The following is a 20,607-nucleotide window of genomic DNA, read 5'->3' on the forward strand; positions in this document are numbered from 1 at the left end:
ATACTGTATGTATCCACAGCTGCCCTGGGGCAGACTGACAGAAGCATGGCTGCCAATTCGTGCCTACGGCCCCTCCAACCACCACCAAACATTCATACGAATTCATACACCGGTTGTGATTGGCACTGGAGGCAAGGAGGGTGAAGTGTCTTGCCCAAGGACACAATGGACTGATTGCCCCAAAATTCTGTTTGCCTTTGATGAGAGGATGTATGCTTTCAAAATTTCAAGAAGATTGCATTAATGTATTTTACAGATATTACTTGTTTAGTAAACCTCTGCAGATCATGATGTGTACTGAATCAATATTATTTATTTATCTATTTTTTTTTATTTCTTTGGCAAACAGCTTTACAGCTACTTAGATTGTCAACACAGCTTTGATAGATTCTGAAAAAAGTATTTCTGAGTTTTACATTTTATGTTCAGATGTTTTAATGAGCCACATAACCAGTAGAAACACAAATACTGAAGTAAGGAAGTGTTTCCATCAAGAAAGAAGAAAAAAAGAGCATATTGCCATCCTCCACCCAACCAAAACTGAAAAGTCAGAGCTCACTGCAGACAATCAAAAGTGATGTTACCATGGAAACAGGCAGCAGAGGATCGCCCAACAGGCAGGGTGGGGGGTTTTTGGGGTAGGGAGAGTTAAGAGGTGTGTGTGGGATTCAGAGGAGCTACCCATAAGAGAGATTCACGGCTGACAGAAGAGAAAGAGAGAGAAAAAAAAGCGAAATGGAATGAGAAACAGGGAGAGCTAGAGGGAAGGGAGGATAGATTGAAGGAACTGTGTAACTGTCACTGTTCAAAATAACAAGCTAACAGCTCTTCTTCACAATTTTTTGGATGGAAAAGCACAAAACCGTGCATGAGCTAAAACTTGGGTCAGGTTTCACCGAACATATAACATCCGACGTGTGATTTGCACATTTCTTTCATTTTCCTGTTCAAAATTAAATTTAGCATGGTGTAGGAGTGGAAAATGTACCTTCAATGTGCAATCAACAATCACTGAAGGAAGGTGACACTACCATAATTTACAATTCGCACAAAAGCAATGCTAGTAAGTTGCTTTAGAAAATTCTCTTCTTTTGCTCCATCATTACCAATACATTGCTTTACTATAGTTGGAACTCAGAAGTCTCATCTACACGTTTTACTTTCCTTCAAATGGACATGCTTAAAACAAGATTTCATGCATTACATGTTGTATATTTCTGTTCAAATGACACCTATTGCACTGTCTGTCCATCCTGGAAGAGGGATCCGTCCTCTGAAAAAGCTATTTTTGTATTTTCTCTCATTATTTTAGCTCATTCCAGCCCTTTTCCTCACCCTAACAAAGTTGTATTATGTTTGAGGTAAACAGACATGATGTCTGTTAGACTGTGTCATCAAAAACTGATGCTCTAGGGTTACCTTATGCATCAAAATATAATGCTTAGACCAATCATGTGTTATGAAGTATGAGATGGTGTGGCAGAGCCACCCGTGTTAAAGCTGCAGGGAACAAAATCAGAAAAAAAAGGTGATGGAATAGAGCCGTCTGACTGAAGTCAAACAGCAATCTGTAATTTCAGCTGTCAATTATATTTTAACCCCCTTACTTCCCTAGCTGACCTGGCAAAATCTTAAATCAGCCAGTCAAAAATTGGATCTAAATCTCCAATTCATGCCAGATAAAGTAGAAGGGGTAGAAGTCTTGTTTCCTGACAGACCACTTGAATTACAGTATGCTGAAACTGAATTATGGAATTTTTGCTCACTGATGCCAAAAAGCTATCAAGAACAGCAACTCTATGGGCTTATTTTTCCCTTACTTATTTTTGTAGATTGTAGACCCTATTGAGCAGTTTCATGATCTCATCATAGTATTTCTTTGAAGGAACTGCTATTAGACCTTTCCTCAGTGGGAAGGAGGTAGATGAGAAGGACGGTGTATTTATCACAGTTTTTCAGACTTTAGATATCCTTCACTGTAGTTCTAAATGTTTCCCCTAAACCTCAAATCTTAACCATGGGCCTGTAACTGGTTTTTGCCAAATAAAGCTGTCAATCAAACATAAATGTAGTTGGTAATTGTTAATATAGCCTCCTTCTATTCCCTCAAAATAAGAAAGGCTCTAAGAATAGTTCAAATAGTACAACACTGATACATATGTATGGAGTGATGAAGAGGTGATATGAAACTGAGATTGGTTGTATTTGCGTTTTGCAGAAAATGTGGGATTTGACTCATAAATGTATAATTATAGGGAATATTGCTACAGCTTAAGGTGTGACGTTGAGGCAAAAAAAAGATACAAATAGGCATGTTTCCATTCACCTATCTTTAATTGCATTTAGTCTGCACTTTTAAAACCTAATGCAGAAGTGAAAAAAATCTCAAAATATTTCATCAAGGTTTTTTTATGCTATAGAGAAGTGGAAAAGTTAGTCTATTGATATACAATAAATGTGGGTAAGTACAATGGAAAAAAAAAAAAAAAAACTACATGCGTGCATATGGAGTAATAAGGAAGTTTTAACATCCACTGAATTAATTCAACAAAAAATGCTAAAATGTATAAAGAGCTGCAGAAACAAATGTTACAAAGAGGCTTTGATAAACTATGAAAGAGTTTGAAACAATGTTAAATCATCTAGATCAGTGGTTCAGATCAGAGTAGTGAAGCTGTCAGTCAGCTTTAAGCTTTTATATGAATATCTCTTCAGTTCGTCAAGCAACAGGTCAGGCAGTATGTTACTGTATGAAATACTACATCTAATGCGCAAACTGTTAAATTAAGATAATGATGAGGATACTTAATCAGCTCACATACACAACACAAGAGTGGCTGGAAAAACAGATACCCACAGATATTAAAATTTGCACAGTAATTTGATGGAAACCTGGTTAATGATCAAGCTCTATTTAAAAATAACAAAAAAAAAAAAAAAAAAAATCCACAATTTGTGTTTACTGAGAATGGATTCTAAGACCAAAAGTCAGAAACCACCAAGCAACACAGAACAGACACCAACAGAAGGCACTGGATAAGAGATAGTGGGACAAAAGAAAGAGACAAAAGTGTCTGAGAGGAGGGGGGGGCAAGAGAGGGAGGGAGAAGGAGACAGGACGCAGTCAAGCAAACCATGAGCAAGCAAAAAAGGTAAGAGGTCATCTCAGGTCACCGGGCACAGCGATTAGAGAGACACAGCCAAGAGAGGAAGGAGATGAAGAAAAGATGTGGAGGAGAGCAGGATGGGGACGGGGGTGGTCAGGAGGGTCAGGAGTGAGGGAGGGTCCGTGAGGCCCCTTGTGGTTGCAGAGTCACAGTCTCCAATGATCACTTTTGTGACTATGCAACTGGGCTTATATTACTAGCTGCAACATCACAAAAATGACACTGGAAACCGCTAGTTAGCTGGTTAAAACAGGGTGGGAAGTGAGGTTAAGGACAGAGAGAATATAGAGGCAATGCTTCAGCTCAGTCAGCTGTGTTTTGCAAAAAAAAACAAAAAAAGAAAAGAAAAAAGGCATAAAAGAGGGAGGAGGATATTTCAGCTCATAGATTTATCTTCAAATCATCAAGATGAAAAAACAGGGAAAAGGTGGCATTTTATTGTGAAGTACCATATCTGTGGTAATAAAAGTGAAAAATCTCTCCCTGTGTGTTCTCTTCATTGTGTTCTGACCCCACCGCCCTGTGAGTAAAGGCAATATTTCCTAACTGATGGTGGGTGGTGACGCCCACCAGACTCTTTTATAATAGCTGTGACCACAAACTCTCACTTTTGATATCTCACCTAATTGATGTGCGCCAGCAGCACAGCAACACCAGCCAGTAAATAAAAGCAAGCCAGGCTCTTTTGGTTCACAGTATCCACAGAGAACCAAAGGGAAGGGGGCTGGGGTGGCGCCCACCTAATAGTCAGTACAGTATATCAGTTTAAAAGATGTTGAAGGAGGGAGGGAGAGGAGGGATAAAGGCACCAGAGATAAAGAATCATTCTGGCAAAGTTCCTTGAGTGCATCCAGAATTACACTCTTATGAACTGGAAAATGCCCAGGATGTTGAGGATATACACATATTTTTTCTGCCCCATCTCAGGGTCACAACTCCTGCAGAAGAAGGTTGAGACGTTGGATGTTATTAAAACATGAAGTGAGCCACAAAAGCCTCTCACAACCTTTGCGGTTTAGAAGAGTTCAAATCAATCCAGAACCTCCTACTTGAAGTCCTTCAGTTTCTCTTTGACAAAAACTGTATAAACTGTGTAATGTCTGTCCTGAAGCTTTGCCCATATGACATTTTAGCCACCTTGCCAGTCTGTCAAAACAATTCATTTTGCATTTGGCCAGCTGTATTTCTATCGACTGGTTTGGAGCCAGTAAACTAGAGTGCATCGTATTTTCAGAGTGTCCCTATAGGCTACGTTATGCATGGTTTTACTTAACAGAGTAGAAATAAAGTATTTTGTTACCATTTGCTGTGCATTGTTTTTAACGGACAAGCTTGTAGAATAATTTGTCTCCTCATCAGCCCACACATGTGACTACAACCAGACATATTTTAGTGTTTTATGGGAATACACTTCTTGCCTTTCCTACTGTGTCAGTCAGTCAATTTTCTCAACAGAGCATTTAAATCTACTTTTTGGTAGGGAGTGAGACCAAAAGAAAAGCCATTACAGGTATCTGATTATGACTTATTACAATTCCTCATAGAAGATAAGTCAGAGGATGAGGCTGCAATGTTTCTTAATAAGAACTTTTTTTTTGTCAAACATCTTTATGAAACCACTCTTTCTGTAATATTACAAGATACTAATATTACAAGATAGATGTTTATTTATATGCACAACATCTTCACGTTTAATCTGCCAAAGATAAACTAAACAGCTCTGAGAAATAGGCTGGAGAGACTTTCTTCGAGACATCTTGGGCCTTCAAGAAAAGTCTTCTTAAGTTTGGCTGTGGTTATAAGTGAGACCTTTAAATTGTATTTTGTTTACAAAAAGTGCTATACAAGGTGAATGAAGTCTGAGACCTCAGTGCTTTTTCTATCAATACTTTAATATACTTCACACCAAACTGACTCATCCTCCACTTCTCCAGTAGATCTGGTGGGGTAGTTTGCCAAGAAACTGAAATATTTGCAGGGGGGATCATGGGGTTATAACTATAGTGGTGAGTGCAGTCCTTACATGGGTGGATGGGTTCTATGGACCACCTTATGTAAGCATCACGCCATGTCAATGAAACAGCTGAGCCTCAGAGATGAGACAAACTAAGAGCCACTACAAAACATTTGTGTTTCTGAAAGCAGGTCCCTACCTGCGGAAGTCAAGGAGTGTCCGGCTTGTCTCTGGGACATTCTGGTTGAGCCAGGTCAGGAAGTGAAACTGTGTTACAGTCCGCGTCTCATTGGTCTGCATATTCTTCAGGTAAAAGCTACGAACCAGAAAGTCATCACACCAGATGTGTTCAGACACCAGGTTAACCTGCAATGGTGAAAAAATGGAAAATCACAGTTCAGTCATGAAATCAATGTGACAACTAGTTAACAGAAAAGAGGCTCACCCAAATCCCAATCTCACAAGCTGAAAAACCTCTTCATTGACAAAAGAAAATTATGTTCTTATGGATTATAAGCAGGGGCGAAGAATTGTGTAAGGATGCTAGGGACACGTCCCTACCAAAATCCAGCCACCACTGTGTACTCACTATCAATACTTACGCTGTCCGTAGTGTTTAGTCAATGACTATGGCACACAAAGGGTTAACAGTTGGTCACTGCTAGAAGTCCCGCCTCTAACGTAAATATTGCTCTCTGATTGGTTCTTTGGTTTTGCTAACGTACATGTGATTGGCCATCTCCGCTGTCACTCCATCTACTTGTAAAAGGAACCTGCTAGTTGGACCGCTAACATAAGTCTCTCAATAAGTTTGGCATTTGTTCTGCCTGGGTCACATCAGCTAGACGGATTTTACATTTGTACATGTGTCTGTTTGTGTGCGTGTGCTTGTCTGTGTGTGTGTGTGCTTAGTAATTAGGATATGAAGGATGTCAAAGAAAAGAAATCTGGTCAGAAGACCTTTAGGAGTCAAAGTGTAAGTTACTTCAAGGGTATAGAACTGTAGAAGCTCAACAATACAGATATTGAATAAAGACAATATTTAATGTCAAACTTATACACTTTTCAAAAGTTATTTTACTTCCGCGCAATTGACAAGATTTTTTCACCCAGGAAAAGGGGCCCGGGGGAGCCCATCTGCCCTGGCGGAACTTTTGCAGCTGGGTATGCTATTGATACTTGGAAAAAGTGGACGGTAGTATGCCTGTCGGTTCTGTTGGTGGAGGATATTGAGAATATTTACCTATTTGGATTTTTGACAATGGGACACCTTCTAATTGGTCTTGGAGTTGCCCTGGTTTATTGCAAAGTTGGAAAGACAGCAGCACACAAAGAGAACCCGCTGCTGTCGATCAAAATTAAGGAGCACTTTGGAGTGGTTAGTGACAACATGAAGGCATTACAGCGGATGGTGGCGCACTTGGAGGATTGTGTGCGAGACCTGGCTGGATGAGCTGTGGACTCACACAAGAAGTTGGATTACATCTCTGGATAGACCGTGGATGCGCTCCAGCAAATTGCGAGACTGATGGGAAAAGTGGGCGAACTGTGCAGGGATCTACCTGCTCTGAAGTGAGGAGTTAAATGCTGAGGCCCAGTTATAACAAAATTGAGTCATAACGAAATTAAGTAGAAATCAAATCATTTTTCCCCGTTTAATTTTGTTTCTCTTGGGAACCGGTAAAGCAGTTGGAGCCACTCTTGTCTAATCTGTTCCTTTGCAGTCAAAACATCCTTCCAAAGCCAAGACACAAGACTGAAAGAACTGATAAGGACAGAAGTCTGTGTCTCTTATTTTTCATACACAAACAGACTTTCAAGGATTCACCACATACAAGCATTTAACCCCTCCCCGTCCCCCTCTCATCTCCGTCTGCCTCACAACATTCTTCCTCTCTTCCTGTCCACCTCCTGCAACTAAATCCATTGAAAAAGTTCCATCACGTGACCATGTGTACTGTGTTTATAATGTCTTATGTATGTGCTTGCATTATCTTCACTGTAATTCTTTCGAAGACGGAGGTTGTGGCGGCACACTAGGTTTGCAGCGGCCCGATGCCTGACTTACATTGAACGTATTTCATTTGACTGTACTGTGCTGTCAAATGACAATAAATTCTATTCTATTCTATTCTATTCTATTCTATTCTATTCTATTCTATTCTATTCTATTTTCTGTTCTATTCTATTCTATTCGATTTTATTCTATTCTACTTATTATTTTCATGTATTTCTATGGAAGAGAGCAACTGTTTAAAAAACATAAATAAAGAAAATTTGGGGGGAAAATACAATAAAACCTCAGATTCTAAATGTGATTCTGGATGTGATTTTATCCATATTTTTGGGGAATAAATTACATGTAATAATTGAAAGCGAAAGCCTTTTTTGTTCAGGCAATAACTGTACCATCAAACTCTATGATCATTGTATCCATAAAATGTTCATATGTCATGTATCAACATATTTATGTCAGGTGACAGACAGTAGAGAGGCAGGAGGAGGTAGAGGAGGAGAGGCTGGAGGAGATTAAGAGGAGAGACTGGAGAAGGAGAGGCTGGAGAAGGTGGAGGAGGCAAGGCTGGAAATTCACAAGTGAGGTTAAATAATGATGGATATGTTAGTCATGAGAATAACATTGCAGAATGCATTAACTTATTGTATTATCTTTAGATATTCAGATATGCATTCTAAACATGTCAATTACTGATTTTTTTTTTCTGACTATGATTGTTTGCTTGTTTGATCAGCTCTACATGACGTGAAATTATGATTGCAAATGCAAAAAAACATCAACTTTCAGGAGTGCTGCCTTGGAGCACTTTTGTGTCCCCACCAATGTCAAAATCAAACCTACTCCCTTGATTATAAGGCCTATTAATTACATACAACTGTGTACTTGATTTGGTCAAGCATCTATTATATTGTTACTTCTCAGGGTGGAAGACGCTGGATATTTTACCAATTCAGTCATTTTGCTTGCTGTTATAATTGCTGATCCATGAATTTTATTACTTAAAATTGATTTACCACACAGTAACTACCTTTTTTTCTATTTTGCCACATTTACTTGTATCTTGTAGTTTTCTGCCTGTTGTCACTCATAGAGGTACTTTTACAGCAAGGGAGTAGGTTTGATTCTGACATTGGTGGGGACACAAATGTCTGGTCTAGTTTCGACCAACTCGATATGTAAAGCGTCATGAGATAACTTTTGTTATGATTTGGCGCTATGTAAATAAGATTTGATTTGATTTAACAAAAGTGCTCCAAGGCAGCACTCCTGAAAGTTGATGTTTTTTTGCATTTGTGGTCATAATTTCACATCATGTAGAGCTGATCAAACAAGCAAACAATCATAGTCAGTCAGTTCTAGCCATCTTGGCACCCTAGGCGAGATATGAATTTGGTGCCCCCTCCCTTAAAAACACACACATGCACACAAACACCCACACACATACATATGGGGGGGCATGAAGAGGCGATACATGAAGTATGAGAGGAGATGCACAAAGCAGCCAGCAGTAAACCACATAGAAACATATATAAATCAGATAGAAATATTTATAAACCAGCCAACTAGCAGTAAACCACATAGAAACATATAGAAACCATATAGAAACATATAGAAACCAAATAGAAACATATAGAAACCAGCCAACCAGCAGTGAACCATATAGAAACACATATAAACCACATAGAAACATTTATAAACCACATACACATATAGAAACCAGCCAACTAGCAGTAAACCACATAGAAACAGATATAAACCACATAGAAACACATATAAACCACATAGAAACATACATAAACCATGTAAAAACACATATAACCCAGTTCAGCAGCAGTAACCCACACACCTTAGCAGATATCTCATATCTTAATCATCTACAGTTTCATTATTAGCCAACTTTGCTTCAGTTCAGTTCTGCTAGCTGTAGCTAGTAACATAAAACATATTTTAACATTATAAAAAGTTACATACCTATACCTAATTGGATTATTTTTCTGCCTCCTCTTTTCTCCTCTTCTAAACTGTGCGGTTAAGGCCTTGGAAGGCCTTTTCATGGTGATAAACTCTCTATCCTTTACCTGGATGCTTAGTACAACACCTGTCTGACTGTCATTCAGCTCTGCTCTGTCTCTGTCACTCACACACACAGTGAGCACCAGTCTGGGAGAGCTCACCTGAGAAATTACAGGGGGGGGTTGTTGTTTTGTTTTTGTTTTTTTTTCCTTTCATTTCTTTATTTTTAAGACAATTAATGAGAAATTATCATGTTATCAGTTGTCAGCCCATGCCACTAACTGGCTCTGCATGCACCGACACATACACGCACGCGCATGCAGGCAAACAGACACATGTACAAATGTAAATGTAAATGACACCTCTGATATTCAAATCCGTCTAGCTGACATGACCAGTGACGTGCAGTGGGGTTCATGGCTGGGGAGGCACTGACTCTTTCAGAGCCAGATCTACAAATATATGGTGGCCTGAGAAACCGGAATAGAGAGAGTGAGCAAAAGGAATGGCCTGGGTATATGGGCTCTGCATCAAGTCAGCATAGGTAGACTGGCTGGAACTCAACAGGAAACCTTCTAAAAGAGCCATTTCAAACTAAAAATAAAAAAAAGTTTATGGTCTTACCTTTATTTGTACATGAAATCCATGCGCCGATCCTGGTGAATTAAAGTGTATAAAAAAGAATGAAGATTATAAGCGCATGAATCTGTGGACTCACAGGCGCCATCTATCATGAGGCAGGGGTACTGTTTGCCTCCCCTAGTGACTTTTTCACTGCGGTTTTATGATTAATCTGTGAGCCTAAACACATTACAGAAATACATTCCATATGTTATGGAGATTATGGAAGGATAGAGCATATAATCAGAGTGTTTGAAAGCATTTTAACTGCGATATACAGAGGGACAGCGACACAATATTTTCATCGGGTACCAGCAGAGTTCATGAGGGGAGGAGACAGTTCTCCTGGAGGCACAGCACAGCGCTGCCTCTCCTCCCTATATTTGAATGGAGCATGCGGAAATTCTGCTATTCTAATTGAAAAAATAAATAATAATAATAATAACAACATTGGATTCGAACGGAAAATGAGTTTATAGGACATACCAGTTGACAACTATCAACCTTTATTATATTTTATAGTCAAGTTTTTTTTTTTTCAAGATTGACAAGGGAGGCTCTGCCTCCCCTGCCTCCTCTGACTGCACGTCACTGGACGTGACCCAGGCAGAACAAATGCAAACATGCTGACAACTTACGCTAAACGGTTGGAGATACGAACTGCATCCTGTCCAACTTTTTCTTTTTTTCCTGTCCTGTCCAACTAGCGGGTAACTGTAGCGTTTACAAGTAGATGGAGTAACAGCGGGGACGGCCAATCACATGTACCATAGCAAAACTGCAGAGCCAATCGAAGAGTGATAATTAGGTTAGAGGCGGGACTTCTAGCAGAGACCCTTTGTGTGCCATAATCATTGGCTAAACACTACGGACAGCGGTAATATTGGTAGGGACAAAATAGTAGTGGCTGGATATTGGTAGGGACGTGTCCCTAGCGTCCCTATGCAATTCTACGCCCCTGTTCTACAGTATATGTGTCTCTCTATGTCTTTGTTATTATTGCCATTCTGGTGACCCGTAACCTTGCCTAAACCTAACACCATTGTAGAGATGCTTTTCGACTTCCATACATGTTAAATAATGGTGCTTTATGGATATTCTTTATTTCAAAATGCAATGCCCAAGTCAAGCATGAGACTATTTCTAGTATTTATTCAAACCTAACTATCCATGTGGTAACTTACAGTTTGTTCACTTAATTCACACTTTTTTTAGCCTTTATTTTTCTATCACATGTAGCAAACTATTTAAAGGCAACATTACAGTTTACTAACTATTTGAGCTTGGTTGCATTACACTTACTTAAATGTTGAACTTAGCCAATATGCTAAATAATTGTATTGTTCTCTAAACTGTCTGACTGATTATGGAGCCAATCTGGGGCCATAATATTTGTATATGAAAAAATTAAATTTGAAACTGAAAATTTAAGTTTGGATCTTGAATTTTGAAAAATACAACAATGTATTCAAATTAAAAAAATAAGTGTATGAAAAGTTTTTTCAGGTTAAATAAAATTTTGATTCACTTCGGTAATCCTTTTGGATAAATTATTTATTTTCATTTGTCACTTTCATACATATACTTTAATATTTGAGGTTTAATTTTTTTCAGTTACATATTTTATCTTTTCAGATTCAGATCTTATTTTTTAGTTTCAAATCTTATTTTTTTCAGTGTCAGATCTTTTTTTCTCTTTCAAATCTTTTTTTCAGTTTCAGATCTCTTTTTTCGCTTGTACAACTTTTGGCCCTGATGTGGTGTGGAGGGCATAGCCTCAATTGAGAGGGACGTGGAATCATGAGTGACAGCACAAAGAAAAGACTTAGGGACCCTCCCTGCCCATGTTGCCTTCAGGGAACGTAGGAACTAAAACAATTCAGACTCAACACATCATGTACACTATATTCATGTCACTGGTAGTGAAAAAACTGATGTCAGTAACAAACTTATATTTAAAAAGCTGTTTTAGACAGTACTGAGCACCATTTACAGTATAAGAGTAATAAATTATGCCAGATTGTGCAGATAAACAGCCACACATTAAATACATGATATTTCCAATTTCCACATAGCACAGTGAAGGCAAGTCAGCTTGTGGTTAACTTCCTGCTCCAGTCACAACAGCGGAGAAATGAATGGATAGTAAAACTCAGCACTTCAACTGTCAGAAAAAGGAGTAAATCTAATATGAGGGATACTTTTAAGTTTCAGAGAACGGCGGATGGCTCCACTGAACACTACTGTGTGCCACTGCACTGGATTGAATTGCTATAATACGGACTCCCTAAACAGAACGACAGTAGTTGTTCTGGTATGGTACAATAGTTCATGTTTGTTGTATATTATTTAGCATGTGGCCAAGTGTTGTTGTAAGGCCAGAGGACACATGCACTTGTGAGTACATTGACTGAGTGGTTGAATAAAAAAATCTCATGTAAAGTTGGTTGTGATTTTATTGAATTAGCAATTTTGAATTGCTAAAATTCAAGTACCATATGTTACGTAACAGGGTGATACTTTACGTCAAGTAAAAACTTAAAAAAAACCAAACAAATAAAAAAAAAAAAAAAAAACCAACAACACAAAGCTCTGTGTTTTAACCCATAAAGGCCCAGTGCTACTTTAGTGGCAGTTCTCAGATGAATTTTTCTCTATATTTAACTTTTCTTTAAATGATTGATCACCATTTATTATAATATTATCCTCTGTATTTTGCATTTCTTCTATGTAAATCAGGTATTTTTCCTATATTCACTGATCATGTAGATGTTCATAAAAGCTCAGATTGAAGTTGAGGGTTATTACATCCCTGATACTTTATGCACCTTTTCTATCATACTGTTTATCATTCTGTTTAGGGAGTCCGTATTATAGCGACTCGATCCAGTGCAGTGGCACACAGCAGTGTTCATTGGACCCACCCACCATTCTCTGAAACTTAAAAGTATCCCTCATATTAGATTTACTCCTTTTTCTGACAGTAGAAGTGCTGAGTTTTACTATCTTTTCATTTTCTCCATTGTTGTGACTGGAGCAGGAAGTTAACCACAAACTGACTTGCCTTCACTGTGCTATGTGGAAATCGGAAATATCATGCATTTAATGTGTGGCTGTTTATCTGCACAACCTGGCAAAATGTATTACTCTTATACTGCAAATGGTGCTCAGTACCGTCTGAAACAGCTTTTTAAATATAAGTTTGTTACTGGCATCAGTTTTTTTTTTACTACTAGTGACGTGAAAATAGTGTACATAAAGTGTTGAGTCTGAATTGTTTTAGTTCCTACGTTCCTGAAGGCAACATGAGCGGGGAAGGTTCCTAAGTCTTTTTGTTATGCTGTCACTCATGATTCCACGTCCCTCTCAGTTGAGGCCACGCCCTCCACACAACGTCAGGGCCAAAAGTTGTACAAGCGAAAAAAAGAGATCTGAAAGTGGAAAAAAGATCTGACAGTGAAAAAACAAGATTTGAAACAAAAAAATAAGATCTGAATTTGAAAAGATAAAACATGCAACTAAAAAAAAATTAAACCTCAAATATTAAAATATATATGAAAGTGAAACATGAAAAGAAATAATTTATTCAAAAGAATTACTGAAGTGAATCAAAATTATATTTAACCTGAAAAAAATTTTCATACAGTTATTTTTAATTTGAATACATTGTCGTATTTTTCAAAATTCAAGATCAAAACTTAAATTTTAAGTTTCAAATTAAATTTTTTCATATACAATTCTTTTGGCCCCAGATTGGCTCCATAACTGCTTAGTTAGCATGCATTTACTAAAGGTCACTATGACATCAGTTTGTAATGAGGGTAATTTAATCAAATCACCACTACATAGACCCACTGCCAATTGCACAAGTACCTCTGAGATACGTGTGACCCTGGTTATGAATCAGTGGACTAGCAGACATTATGAGGCACAATATTGCACTTTCGGATGTTTCAACAGTAACAACCTAAATTATGAGTTATTTATTTCGCTGTTATCATCTATTTAAAAAAAAAAAAAGGACAGGAACTCAAATGATGATACACACCATTTTTCCATCAGTTCCATCAGTTTTCCATCATGGATTGGACATTTTACCTCATAGATGTGGTACAAGTTGGATCCCTCATCAGGCCAGTAATGGTAGCACTGCTTCACCCCATTCTCGACCAGAGGAGTCAACATAACAATGACCACACAGCCATTCTCCCAAACCATCTGAAAACAAAGCACACACTGAGTTAGACTACTGCTTTTATGTGGAGAAGGCAGGTAAAGGTGCCACATCTGAAATTCATCTTTTGGAATCTGACTGGCATTGTAAAGTCTTATTTCCAAAGAGTAGAATAGTCTAAAGTTTTGGTATCATGGTTTATTTTAGCTTTAGAGTAACCTGTTAAATTACTTAGTGGATGTTGAGAGATTAAAGCCTATCCACCAAATGTGTTCTATACCAACAGTACAGACTTGAAAGAAGAGTTTATACTCAATTTCCTGATAGGTCTTTCAAACCAGACCTTGGGCTATTTTGTAATTCCAAAGTCTTCCAAATGAGCTGTCTCTTAAGACCAGGAGTCACTTCGTGAAAAGCTTAAGTTGGAACAAGATCTTATTTGAAACTGTCAACAGTTCCCAAAAATCTAACAGGAACATTGACATGTCCTCACCCACTTGGTCAAAAATTAGTGGACATTTTGCCTTGCTGTGACTGTTTGGAGATTAGGGTTAGGGTGTGGGTCTTATAAATCATTGAATCTTATTTCGAAACACTTCACGACGTGTTCACTGTGTTACAAAGTTTATGAAGAAACTACCAGGCACTCAAGGGATGTGGCATGAAAAGTAATCACAGCCAAGGCTGTTCCCTCCCTCTGCTGGGTCACTGTACAGCGAGACAAAGCCTGCGGTCGTATTTTTCCTGCTGGCAGTCATATTCTCATAGCTGGAGGGTGGGCCGGCTCTGGAGATCCATTTGCCTCAGATCAGACATAACAGTCAGCCATTAATGGAAGCCATAAAACAATAGTGCTCCCACATCATCACATTAGATAATCAAGATGGCTGCACCTGCCGTTCTGTCAAGAGCACTGCCACACCTTGATGGAGATTTAACTGATGTTAATTGCAGGGTGTTTTGAATTACTGTGCTTCTCTATACCTTCCCCAGTCCCTAGAGCTTCACTGATTGGTCTTGTGAATCTAAAGATGTGACGGTGCACTTTTTTGAGAAATGGTGTTAATTCGCTTTAGCTGACATTGTGAGAGTTCTGCTGCTGCTTAGAGAGCAAGTTCCCTGTGTTAAAACTGGGTGTTCATTAAAATGTTAATTTTATCTAAAGCCTTATTTATCCTGATGAAGTTAACTGCACACCCTGCTCTTTTGAAGAAAGCACATAGTTGAATGTTTTTACTTGTTGAAACTGAACACTGTGGGTTATATACCTTGAAATACATCACTTCAGGTGAATGGACACCTTAGTGCAATCCTGAAACAAAATTCTCAAATTGGATCTGAAGCCACCACCCCCACCATCTTTCTAAACGAGTCCACTAGTTTTACTAACACTCTAACAAGGAAGAATAAATGACAATTGGCAGGTGCATAAATGTGTAAACGTGAAATGAGTTAATGAGTGAATTCTTCAGACAACTCAGTGCAACTTTGAAGTGAGACTTCAAGAAAGTACTGGCTTTTATGCCCATCCATCCATCCATCCATCCATCCATCCATCCATCCATCCATCCATCCATCCATCCATCCATCCATCCATCCATCCATCTTCTGAACTGTGTAGACAAATAGTCTTGAATTTTAAAACTGACTATTGGCTCATTTTGACTCTGCACATCTTCACTATCAGAGTCATCTCCACCGTCACAAAAACAACAATTTGTCAGTTGCAACTCAACAATCTGTCCACATTAGTCTGAAGTTCTAACTGTTCTCAGATGTGCTGTTAGAGAAGTGTGTTTGTTTTTCAAGGCCTGTTAAGGCACCAATACAGACTGAGTGATTTCAGCAATCTTATATATTTCTTGCAGCCACACTGTGTGACATGGATTTAATAATGTTGGGTATGACGTCAAGTTTGATGTATGTAGACTTTGGACAGAGATGTATTAGATGTGTTTTCAAAGTCCCCTTTATGTGAAAAAGCTACCCAGAACAACTCAAAGTTTTCACTCCACTACCAGTGTGTGTGATAATTTAACAGCGCTAATGAAGTGTGAGGATAGTCTACATCTGCTTCACTATTGTGGTAAAGAATCTTATATTATAAAAGTGAAGTGGACTCTGTGTGTGTGTGTGTGTGTGTGTGTGTGTGGGTGTGTGTGTGTGTGTGTGTGTGTGTGTGTGTGTGTGTGTGTGTGTGTGCATGTAGTGTGTGTCGAGCATCACACAAAATCTGGAAAGAGCTGACTGCTGCAGTTTGGTATTGACAATGATGAAGTCCAGGAGCTAGAACCCATGGTTACCCGTCGGTCAACACACTAGTTAATAATTAACCTAGGTTTTCACAAAACATTTTTTATGGTCGTGGGAAAAACCATAGATTGAGTAAGCGCAAGGGAAAACACAGCAAATTTAGATACCATTATTTTGGGAATTGTGTCAATCCAGGCTATTTTCCATTGAGCTGACAATACCAGGTAATTCAGATTTTAAATAGATGTTCTGTCTTTGCTGATATTTCCTGGGTGGGTAGGTGGATGTGATACCTGAAACATGCAGCACTGGAGAGTTACAGATACTTTTCTTATGACCACGCCTGCTGTTGCATGTCAGACTGTTGTCATATTTGCCTCAGTATTTTGAAAGGCTCCATTTGGTAAAGTAAAATAAATCTGAGTCCAATACCTGCAGGGTAAGGTGAGTGTCACATTTCTGTAAATGTTGCAGTTAGGAGGAAAGCACTTCAAGTAACAGAAACAGTTTGCCTAACAAAATAAAACCTTTGATTTAGCTCACTGTATAAATAGACATTGGGTTACCCCAGTCACAGATGACCCGTTCTCCTCTTAAGCCCTTTTATAATGCAGTTTTTAAACAAGATGTCTTGCCATTGTTGTACCTGAATGTGGTTGTCTTTTTTTCTGATCTGTCACCATGGCTAGTGTTACACCCAGATGCAACTTATGTCCATGATGCATTATGACACAAAATGCAATTATTGTAACTTTCAGCTTTGAGTTGGGTGTAAGGTTACACCCAAGCATACACCCAACTAGGGCACTTGATTTGACAAGGTCAATTTTCCATTGGTTGGTTAGTAGATGTAGGTCAAAGCAGCAGCCAAATTATTGACACTGTCAGAATTGTGACTATCCCATCGTTTTGGCGTCTCAACCAAAGATATCACCAATTTCATCTTGGTAATCTTTCATCGGCTATAATACAAAATTGCACAACATTTATATATATATATTAATCAGTGCAGCTCCCACTCACTTACTATCGGGAGACCGAATGTGTGGATTTTGAAGGGGATAACAAAATAAGTGAAGAAAAAATGTTGCTGTCATTACAGCCCATTGCAACTGCATACTATAATATTTGTATCTGTCTATTTTGTGACAAAGCAGTTGGTGTTATCACTGTTCATGGAATTATAAGCAAAGAAGATCAGTCGGCAGTAAAGAGTCATTTAAATGTAACCACACTAATATATTATACTATCAAGTTTCATTTACTACAGAACATTCTTGACATTAAAACAAGCCATTTGATTAGTGCTGCTGCCATTTTGGCTTTGCATTGCAAAGAAAATATCTGAGTTTGGTTAAAAAAAAGTTTGAGTGTAACAATTTTTATTTTCTCTTACATACATACATATTTCAAATACATGGAATGTTGCCTGAATGTACAAAAACACCACCAATTTTATTTTTATAATTTATGATATGAGGATGGGAGTGCAGCAATGGTGGTGCATACATATGCTCATGAGGACATAAAAATCCCTCCCAAGTCGTCCCTTTGACATAGCAAATACACAGCAGTTGGCCAGAATAACCTATTGATATCCTGGTCTGAGATTCAAACCCAGTCCAGCATTTGGAACAGTGGGAAAATGATTTGTCACACCCTATATTAAAATGGGTCCCATTGTACACGGGTGTATGTGTGATGGAGCCATTGTTGAGCAGGAAGGTGAAGGAGAGATTCATAATGACATACACAGAACAGGCAGGTTTCCCGTGTGGCTTGCTGCACTAATAAAAATTGGCTAACTCTTATTTAAAAGATGAGAATGCACTGATTTTTTCCTGAGTGTGTGTGTACTGTGTGTTTATGTGTGCTTTTACCTGCCAGAAATCAGCCACAGTAGAGGGCAGGGGACCTTGAGTGGCAATGTAGGCTGGATTCCTTGGATCATGGTCCATCTACAAGGAGAACAAAAAGACATGCTATAGGAGGTATGTTATGTTCCACATGCAGACATTTGAAGTCAATGTCCTTTTTTCTACACTGTTATTATTTTTATAAATAATTTTTTTTTTTTCACTTTTTACAAAAAAACTTTTAGAAAAGAATCAGGATCTCTCCTCTCTCAAGCACAAAACACAGTGAGGGTTGATAAATAAAAAGCAAAACTTCATAATGTGAGTGTGAAAACTGGCCTTGACCCAGTGCACTCAGCATAATATCAGTTTAAAGTCAATGTTCATAGGAAAACCTTGCAACTGTGACATCTTATTCCTTGATGTGTTAGGTGTAAACAAGTGGTAACTTATTGTTCCTATGCATCATTTTACCTAAATTCGACTCAATTTTCTTTCAGAACACACATTTTGTTGAAATAACTACCATAACCCCTTGATGCCTGAAGTGAATTGAATTTGTATATACAACATCCTATTGTAATTTTCAGGAGAATACTAAGATTGATATATTGACAAAATTTAGATATATTGGTCTAATATTGGATCCAAATGTATATTTTTAAGAAATTGGTAGAAAAAACATCTACAATTTTACCAAAAATAGGACCAATGGCCCTGTAGCTTACCAGCCAAATTAAAAGGGATGGGAAATGTATCCAGATGCCATTTATTATCACCCAGTTCTGTGTATTTATTACATTACAGAAATAGCCCATGTTTTGGTAATATTCCAATCAGATCTGTAAAAAATTCAGATTCCAACTTGATATCATTGATACTTACTGATTTATTGTATAAATCCACTTCCTATCTCTTATAATGGGAAAATTTTTCAAAGTCGCACCAAATCCAGAATCAGATCCGGATCAAAATAATTTCAATACCTTGTGTTGACATCATCATAAAGAAGCTGTATACCAAGTTTGCAGTCAATCAGAACTGTAGTTTCGGAGAGGACGATTTAAATTTTTTCCCTATAAGAGCCCATGATAAATTTTCATGTTGGCCGGTAAACTAAAAAAACCTGGGAAAGTTCTGACAAATTATTTTCCTCGGTATAAACCCTAAGACATTTATGCACATCATAGTCCTTTACCATATATTGTACTGTCTTGTGTTACGTAGTTTTAAGACAAAAAAAAGATTCCTTCTATAAATGAACCTACTTAAAATTTACAAACTCAAAATTGTGTATAAAAATAGTGGTACATTTCACTGTAAGATACTGGAGACATGACATCTTTGCAGATTTGAGAGTTTTGAATTTTGATCACATCTGTGTCGTGTGTTAAATTTTAAATGTTTACCACCACTTGTATTACATTTAGTCTATAAATATACAAATGGATATCTTCTATTAACCCATAAAGACCCTTTTATGTCACTTCCCAAATGAATTTTTCTCTATATTTAACCTTTCTTAAGTGGTTTATCACCATTTATTGTAATATTACTCTCGGTGTTTCACATTTTTTCAGTGCAAATCATTTATTTTCCTATATTTAATTCACTAATCATGGAAATATTCTTTTAACCTTAGAGTAAGTTCATAGGTTATTATATCAGAAACAGAGAAAACTGAAGAAAAAGTGACTTTTTCAGCAACGATATCATTAACTGGACATAAACCCAGTGTGTCCATCCACTGTCATTGATCCAACTCCATGCAATTTACTGGTGAATCAATGTTGTAGAAGATGACAGTGTTTCCACGGTAACTACGGAACCTCTGAATGTTCAAATGGGTCATATCTGATGACTATGAAAAGATGAATAACTGTATTTTACACCAATTATTAACATGGACTGATAGGATTAGTGGATCAACAGGGATTAAACAGTTTAGATCAGCAGATGGTTTGGTTGCCAATGGCTGTTTGGGTCTTTATGGGTTAATGTTGTTGCTGTAAAGTTTCATGTACCAGAGGATTGAAGATAAAAAATGTGACATGGGCTATCTACTGTAAAATGGTTTAAATTATTCATTTATACACTTATATTTAATACTGTACATGGTAAATTTAAAATATTTTTGAGAAAACTCTTTTGAGGAAAATACTGACTACAGTGTCCTGGAAAAGTACCCTGAGTTTGGAGAAAACTTCACAAAAAGAGAAGTGAGGCAATGACAAGCAAGTAATAGCTTCATAAATAAAAGTATACAAATGAAATAATCTGTGAGAGGCCAATAAAGGCCAATTTAGCTCAGCCAGCTGCAGTGCAGTGATGAGTTAGTGCACAGAGGCCTCTCATACATCTCTGTGCACTTTGATATACACTTTGGAAAGAATGCATTAAGGTTGCTAAGGCATTTCTGTGCCACCTCTGAAAGCATTTGTTCATGTCAGTTTGCAAAAAAGCTGTATTAAACAATGTCTAGAAATCCCTCCACTGCTGTAAAAAATGACTTACACCTTAGTTATTTGGTGAAACTAGAGAAAGACTGATGA

General features: G+C 37.8%; 1 protein-coding gene across 1 annotated transcript in view; it reads right to left on the reverse strand.

Moving 5' to 3' along the window:
• Positions 1–20,607, reverse strand: part of LOC115436682 (receptor-type tyrosine-protein phosphatase N2-like) — a 474,948-nt gene that overhangs the window by 26,626 nt on the left and 427,715 nt on the right. Inside the window, 3 exon segments of the mRNA XM_030159587.1 lie at positions 5,321–5,487; positions 13,871–13,990; positions 18,080–18,157. Of these exon segments, the coding sequence (XP_030015447.1) occupies positions 5,321–5,487; positions 13,871–13,990; positions 18,080–18,157 (365 nt within the window).

This window comes from Sphaeramia orbicularis, chromosome 17, assembly GCF_902148855.1.
Source record: "Sphaeramia orbicularis chromosome 17, fSphaOr1.1, whole genome shotgun sequence".
Lineage (NCBI taxonomy): Eukaryota > Metazoa > Chordata > Actinopteri > Kurtiformes > Apogonidae > Sphaeramia > Sphaeramia orbicularis.